We start from the raw sequence: 8538 nt of genomic DNA, 5'->3' as shown, positions 1-8538 counted from the left end.
TGATGAACTAATGAACCGGAAATTTTCGTATATATATAGACACTTTTTTTTCTAGAAAAAAAAAATACGTATATATATATATACAATTGTTCATAACAAGAATACTAAGATTATTTTTTATTTTTCATGTTGAGATTCAAATCAAAGCACATGCTTGAGAAGCCAATTATTCCAATTCCAAATAGTAATTTGGCTGAATTTGGAAATGATAAATTTTGAAATAATTTAACATGTATTTATCATTTTGTGTATATGTGATAAGTAAGGGTCTATTTAGTAATTGTTAATACCCTAAATTTATCTGGTGCCGATTGTTGTGGGACAATAGCACCCCTAAATTTAGGTCCCATGAAGGACTCCTAAGGTTTGGCCGTGAAAGGTTCATCAATTATATATATAAATTGTTTAGAAATCTAAAATGTTTATAACATAATTTTAATATTTTAAAATGTACTAATAAATAAGGTAAAATATGGTTAATTTATCGTCATTTTAAGGTTATGCATTAGAAATTAGTTTCAACTAAATCACTTTAAATATACATTACGAATTGTGAACGGTTAGGAAATGAAGTATAAAATGCCTAAAAATATAGGGTGTGTAAAAAATAAAAACATATAAATTAGAAACTTAGAACATAGGATGTTTGTTATTTATTGTTATTTTGATGAACTAATGAACCACAAATTTTCATATATATAGGAACGCTTTTTTCCTAGAATATATATATATATATATATATATACACATACAATTGTTCATAATAACAAGAATACTAAGATTATTTTTGATTTTTCATGTTGGGATTCAAATCAAAGCACATGCTTGAGAAGCCAATTATCCCAATTCCAAACAGTAATTTGACTGAATTTGGAAATGATAAATTTTGAAATAATTTAACATGTATTTATCATTTTGTGTATATGCGATAAGCAAGGGTCTATTTAGTAATGGTTGATACCTTGAATTTATCCCATGCTAGTTATTGCAGGACGGTTAGCACCTAAGATTTGGGTCCCATGAAGGATTCCTAAGGGTTTGGCCATGAAAGGTTAATCAGTTATGTATATATAAATTGTTTAGAAACCTAAAATATTTATAACATAATTTTAATATTTTAAAATATGTTTTAAAAATAATTTTTACATGTAATATTTTATTTTTAATCATTCTACATATTTATATAATTATTTTTTAATAATATTGGAAAAAACAAGTGAAAACAATATAAGATAACTAAAAAATATTTTATAAAAACACCTTATTTTTTAAGAAAAAAAATTTTAAAATGGTTTTTGGTTATCAAACATGTTTCTTGTGTTTTTTGTTATGAAAAATATAAAACTATTTTAAAAAATAGTTATCAAACAAACGCTAAAGGCTATTTGATAATTATTTTTTAAAACAATTTTAAAATATAAATTTTGAAAGCTGTTATTTAATTTTTATGAAGTAAAAGTTTTTTTAAAATTTAAAATATTTTTAACTTGTTTTTAGTATTTTTAAATAAATTTTATATACAATATTTTATTTTTAATTATTTTACATATTTTTATAATTATTTTTTAAAAGAATTTTAGTAAGCAAGTGAAAACAACGAAAAATAACTAAAAAAATATTTTATTAAGACATAGTATTTTATATTTTTAAGAACAAAAAATAAAAAATATGTTCTTTAATGATACGTAATTTTTATTTTTAATAACAAAAAATAAAAATCAAATATTTTTTATTGTAAAACATATTTCTTTTTGTCAAGGAGAAAAGAAAAATGATATAGAAAACAACAACTCCTAAATAGCGATTTAAATGATATACAACAAAATTCATAATATATTTTTCCTCGCCTGAACCCGCAAGGACACGCTTATTTCGAGTAGATTTTCCAGGTTATCTCGTGTCCGCGCACTCCTGCTTTCCTTTTATTGACGGTCACCAGATAGGAGGGATCAAGAAAAGAGTATCCAGCTGGAGAGAAGAGAGATCTGGAGCTGCAATGGCGTGGAACGTCTTCAAATTCTGTACGGCACTGCGTGGCCTCGGCTCTGTCATGATCTTCATGGTCCTGGGCGTCGTGGGTGTCACCTATTATGCTCTGGTTGTTGTCAATTACGGCCCTTCTCTCTTTCATGGTGACCTTGATTTGCTCATTGCTCTTGCAGTCTTGTTGCTGTTTCATTCTTTGGTAAAGTTACTTTTTTCGGTTACTGTTTTTCCGTTTTGGTGTTGTATTTTGTCATGGCTTGCTTTGATTTTATTTGGGTCGATGTTTTTTCTTTCTTATTCGTGCTTTGTTGGCGAGAAAAAGGGGGAAGGGGAAGAATCTTTTGAGTGGATTCTGTTATTTTGGTTTTCAGAAAATGGACCTCTGACTCAATCAATCGGAAGTTTTATTTTCTGGGGTTTGTAGTGAGGAAAAATCTAAAACTTTTTAGTTCCTTTTCTCTTTTGCCCTATAGTTTAACTAGTGTTTAAGATTTTAGCTAGCTTGATTTGGGGTATTAATTGGATTGGGGTTGACTCTGAGTCGTGCCCTCTTGCTTGACAAAATTGGGGACTCCTACTTTTCGACAGAGTATCAGAAATCACATTGCTTAAAGTAGAGTACTTTGAAGTTATAATGGAAATTTTTTGTTCCTTGTCTGCAATCAATTGTGTTTGGGAAAAGAAAATGAATGGTGGGCGTTTAGGGAAGGTTGCTTTTTCCCCATTTTCAGCACACATGAAAAGGTCGGTCATTGATAGGCGCTGAAACAAATAATGCTGACTTTCAGCAAATTTGATAATGTAGTTGGTGATGCTGCTGTGGAGCTACTTTTCTGTTGTTTCCACGGATCCGGGTGGTGTTCCACTGAATTGGAAGCCCATGGTGGACGAGGAGAAAGGAGATGTTGATCCATTGCTGGGTTCAGAACATACTGGTGTAGGCTTAGGTGTGGACCAGGAAAATATGGTTGCTAACCCAGCAAGTGAAGCAGTCCGGTTTTGTCGGAAGTGCAACCTATTTAAACCACCCCGGTGCCATCACTGCTCTGTTTGTGAGTTTTTGTTTCTATACTTCTTACCAAAGCTTCATCGCCTTTTGTTTTAAGGTTCTTTTATCGCCATTGGATTGTTAAAGCAAGAAATTGATGGGTTTTAGGTGGGAGATGCATATTGAAAATGGACCATCACTGTGTGTGGGTTGTCAATTGCGTTGGGGCAAAGAACTACAAGTATTTCCTTCTTTTCTTGGTATGTTTATCAAACTACTCTATCTTTTAAGTCTTTCAGTGATCATGGAAATGCTTGCATTCATCTGATGCTTAGTTTGATTGGTGCATGTAAGATTGTGAGCATGGAGATGCATAATTTCAAACTGAATGGGGTTCTGGCGTTTATCTGTTTGTTTCTGAGCACCAATGTTTCACTGTTCAGTACTATATGTTTATCTTGTTGAATAGAAAATAGAAGGTGAAAAAAAATAAAGCATGAACCATAGCTGAAGTAAGGAGCAGACTAAATTGTTCCCTTTAGGGGGAGTCACATGCCTGAGATGATGTTGCTTGAGTTCATTGACACATGAACTTTGGGTTACTACAACTCTTAATTTTAATTTCTGGATCCCGTGCTTTCTCAGGAATTAGATCCCTGAACCTCATATATCTAGCCTAGGAACATAACATAGAATTATAGGAAACCATTTGAAGAAACTACCTTAAAGTGTGTTTCAAAAGGTGTGAATGGAAAGAGTGTGAAATGGCGTTTCTGTTAAGAACATGCATCCACTCTAAACCTTTGTTCCCAAATAAATATGAAAATTCTGCAATACTATTGAATGTAATACTATTGTGCTCATGCATTTGTAGTGAGTTGAAAGTTCTTTTCCAATAACAAAGTTTTCAGTAAAAATTCTCTGCTCATTGTTTTCTATCTACAAGTTCTCTTTGCATGTGTTGACCCAAGTATATTGTTATTTAATGTTATGCAGCTGATTTTGTATTGGAAGTGCTATAGGGCACATGAAAGAATCCTTGTACTATTGAACAACATACCTGAGTGTTATTATTATTTTTTTCTTAATCTTGATGCAGTTTTACACATTTCTTGAGACAACTCTTGTCACTTTATCGCTATTGCCTCATTTCATAGCATTCTTTTCTGATGGAGAGATACCTGGAACACCAGGCACCATTGCAGCCACTTTTCTTACTTTTGGTAGGTCTTCACTACCTTTTCCTTTATTGATTTTATTGTTTTGTCCCTGACTCATAAATATTGTTGGTTGATCCATTCAGTTTTGAATTTGGCATTTGCGTTGAGTGTACTGGGCTTTCTGATCATGCACATATCATTGGTAGCAGCCAATACCACAACCATTGAGGTGAGGCCTTCCGTTAACTATATACTTGTTTTTTCCCCATATGAATAGGGCTGACTTTGAACTCCTTTTCTATTTTTGTCTGATGTTTTGTTTTTGATTGCTCAATGTTGGTTTTATTAGGCATTTGAGAAGAAGCGCACCTCTACATGGCGTTATGACATTGGTCGAAAGAAAAACTTTGAACAGGTTACAGTTTTTTTTAACATGTTACATTATTGCCAATTTGTTCCCATTTCATTTAATTTGTTTGCTATAAATTTTATGTGATTTTCACAAGATACACCTAAGGAAACTATCAAATAGACAAAGAAAAATCCTAGGCTTAAGTCTCTTTAGGAGGTGCTGTGTGTCATATTTTTCCTTTCCCTGATCTACAAAGTGGGGCAATTTGGTTTCTGTTTTATGCCAAAAATAAAAAATATACATTTTATACCTTGAGTCTATACTTGTTGGTAAGCAATTCCGCTTCCACCATTGCTGGAGTTTATCCAGAGGTAAAAATTGAGAAGGCAGTACCTGAAGTCTTGGTTTATAGATTGCAAAATAATTCTTGTTCATGTCAATTTAATTGCTCTATTTGGTCCTCTCATCTCTTCAAAACACCCTTCATTGGGGTTCATGTGTATATTCTTCTCTTCACTGATTTAATTCACATTGATGGTTACGATCCTTTAAATTAGCGCTCTAGGGTAAACAGTGAGAGAGTTCCAATCAGTAACTATTTGTACATCTGAGAATTAGATCCACCTCCTATAATGAAATATCATTTTGCATGATTGCACCGGTAAGCTGAAATGCAATTTATAGATAAAAAACTGATATAGTGTGAACATGCTGCTTGATTACTAATGTGCAGCAAGAAAGTAAGGAATGATAAATTCGACCATGTAGTTTTTTAGTTGATTTCTGAACCTGGCGTATGCTCTTAAGTATAAATAACTTTCATCGTTGCATTTGCTTTAGATCAACATTATGCACCATGCCTTCAAGTGCTGAGAATGGTTTGAAACAAATCCATTTCTAGAATCGTAGCCATCATAATTGTCTCCCCTACTCATTTTTCCCAGGCCATAAAAAATTCCTACTTATTTCTTGTTTTCAATAAATACAAATTTTCAAATATTTTTTTGAAAAGAAAAGGAAAGGAAACACTTCATAAAGAGAGAATCTTTTACATCCTATCATAAACACATCTGTAGCATCATCCATTGCAATATATTTAAGCTTAAAAGAAGAATTTAACAACTAGATTTATCATTGAATATTGCAATACATTTTCAAGAAATTAATCTGCATCAGCATTGCCCTCCCTATAAACAAATACAGAATAAGCCTTTAGGAACAATCCTGTGAAAGGCCTTCTGATGAGGGTGCCATAACCAGCTCAACTTTCAATGCATAATCCATTGAACATTCATAGTAATCTGAGAATCTGAACATACTGTAAAACAATTAAGGTGCCATCTTATAATCTTTAATTAAACCTCATTTAGTAACATTAAATTCATGAATCAAAACTGAGTCAACTTGATTAGGTAATATCTAATGGTCATGTAGAAACAGTTGGCCTCTGAATCTTTGATATCTTGAAAGCATTCATCCAAGATCCAACCACTTTGTATATGAATACCTGAAGAAAGATGATTATGGTTGCTTGATAAACTCCTGTACAAAAGGCCACTTAACTGATCAACTTATCCCAGGGGAGCTTTCCTACTACAAGCAACAAAGAACCGGGAACCATAGGTGGCATAGCAGACCACTTTACCGATTAATCTTAAGTTACTGAGTATGAACAAATTCCTATGATTATCTAAGAAAACTTCCTGGTTAGTCTCCTTCCAAACAACTCAATGTCCACCATTCCATGAACAAATATAAATAATTCAAAGAATCATATACACATACACACGTGTGTGTGGAAGAACCGGTGTCCTAGCTCTTGACTTGAATAGCTTGTCTATATTAATTATGTATTCTTGAGTAATCAAATTAAAGTTGTTGGTCACATAATAACACAGATTGTGGAAATCTTGCATGGAGAAAATATTGTTACTCGTGACAATGAGTCTACTCTTTCATACCAGGTGTTTGGGATGGACAAGAGATTCTGGTTGATCCCTGCATATTCAGAAGAGGACATTATACGGATGCCAGAACTCCAGGGTCTTGAGTACCCATCAAGACCCAACTTGGATGCTCTCCAGCAGTTTTAGCTACATGTCATAGTTGGCAACAAAGATAATGAATTCTGGTTCCCTTTACCACTTACAAGAATATCCGAGAAACCAAACTATGCAGTCCTTTCCCTCAAACTGATGCTGCCCTGCAAATTTGGAATGCAAGCCATCAAAAGTCATTAATATGTACAGAGGCTTCACTAATACCGTCACCCACTTGAGAGAAGCTTTAGCACTGTAGTAGATTCCTCACTCCTCTCTGAGGAGCAGCTGAAGCTGTGAAGTATAAATTAAGAAGAATGAGAAATGGCTTGTGATGTTCTAGTTCCAAGTTATACTCGTGCAGATTTTGGGGAATCTTAAAGGGATGCATAGCTTCATTTGTGTGCGTTTTACCACTTTTAGATATAATTGCCTGTAGTGATGTTTTCACTTATCATGGTTAATTATCCTTGTAAAGTGATGCCTATGATTCATTGATATAAATCTTTGTGACCATTGACATGATGAATATGATCCCGTTGGGACCATACTACTGATTCATTCAACAGTGTTCTTTAATCATGACAGGGTAACTCCAAATCTGAACATGGTTTCCTGAAAATGCTTTATAAGACATCCCTGGATGCAGGACTGTTTGAGTTACTGATATTCCTCTGGTTTCACCAAAATGGTCTTATGATACTACTGCAAGATGGCATTTTCTTGAAACAGGGCAGCCATTTTGAACAGCCTCATTGAAAAACAGATGGTTTTCAAAAGTGTGGAGCATTGAGTATATTTTAGGGATAAGGATTGTTCCATACTGTAAAAGTTGTTGCTTCTCATAAGCTTATATGAAAGATGCTTGTGTTTGCCGTTCCAACAAAACTTCGCATCTTTTCAATTTTTATTTATTTTATTTGAAACTTTTTATACATTTCTCTTTTACTCTTTAAATTAAGGGGGAAAAAAGGGTATATAATCCATATTTGTGTTTGACAACCTCTAGAAATAAACTTCTCAATTTCTTTTTATTTGATTTATCATAAATTATACAAAAAAATATAGTGAGAACTATTTAAAATCGTGTATAATTAATAATGCGTTTGGTAGTGATTTTATGAAGTATTTTTAACATTTTTTACATTTTTAAAACTTGAAAATTTTTATCTTTCAAGTATTAAAAATGTTATAAACAATTTCTAAAATCAATATCAAACACTCTAAATTTATATATATATATATTGTATAAAAAATGAAAAAAAAATTGGTTTATAGAAGAAGGAATTAAGCGAAGCCTAATTCGAATTAAGAAACAATCAACCTAAGTTCAATCTAATCCAAACTTTAACTAAAGTTCAATTCAATCTTATTTTTCAAAGTTTATGTTGAGTTCAGGTTGTTCAAGTTGGATTTGGGTTGGTCAGGTTAGATTCAAGCTAGTCAGTTATATAATTCAAAATCTATTTATAATATATTTTTTTAAAGGGACAAAATTTTAAGATAGTAACAAAAGAATAAACATAAATTTGTATATTTAAAAAAAATAAAATATATGATATAATATAATTTGATATATTTTTTAAATATAAAAAAATAAATATTATTATATAGAAAATATGTATGATAAATATTATAAAAATATTAAATCAGACTCTTATCTCAAGCTCAACTCAAATTAAGTTCTAATTGAAAAAACTTAACCCTAAGCCAAAACATTAAAATGATTGTCCAGCTACACAAGAGCAACATTGCAAAGTATAGATATATCAACTCTATAAAAATTATGTCTTAAAAAATAATTTTGTAATGAGTTTGGCCTTGTGGTACATTATAATTGAGAATTAATTTATTTTTAGATAGATAAAACATGAGACTTATAAAGATGATATTATAATTGGCAATTAATTTATTTTTAGATATGTATAGAGATAAAATTTTAATGCAAAAAAATCATTAAATAAATTATTTTTTATTCTTCTTTTATTTATTGCATTACTTTTTATTTTTATA

At 31.5% G+C, this 8538-nt stretch overlaps 1 protein-coding gene across 2 annotated transcripts; it reads left to right on the top strand.

Annotated features, from left to right (window-relative positions):
• Nucleotides 1-1854: 1854 nt before the first annotated feature.
• On the top strand, nucleotides 1855-7091 carry LOC117926710 (probable protein S-acyltransferase 14). 2 transcript variants are annotated; one of them, XM_034845959.1, is made up of 7 exons: nucleotides 1855-2185; nucleotides 2792-3038; nucleotides 3143-3234; nucleotides 4074-4197; nucleotides 4278-4363; nucleotides 4484-4549; nucleotides 6385-7091. In XM_034845959.1, exons 1-7 carry the CDS (start codon nucleotides 1997-1999, stop codon nucleotides 6577-6579), a joined length of 999 nt encoding a protein of 332 aa, XP_034701850.1. In that variant the 5' UTR covers nucleotides 1855-1996; the 3' UTR covers nucleotides 6580-7091. The 2 variants fall into 2 exon arrangements, with proteins under 2 accessions (XP_034701850.1, XP_034701854.1); XM_034845963.1 differs by having other exon boundaries at nucleotides 1857-2185; nucleotides 6451-7091.
• Nucleotides 7092-8538: the final 1447 nt, after the last annotated feature.

Source organism: Vitis riparia, chromosome 2 (assembly GCF_004353265.1).
Source record: "Vitis riparia cultivar Riparia Gloire de Montpellier isolate 1030 chromosome 2, EGFV_Vit.rip_1.0, whole genome shotgun sequence".
NCBI classification, from domain to species: Eukaryota; Viridiplantae; Streptophyta; class Magnoliopsida; order Vitales; family Vitaceae; genus Vitis; species Vitis riparia.
Note: the sequence above shows the minus strand (reverse complement) of the source record. Positions and strands in the feature narration are given on the sequence as shown.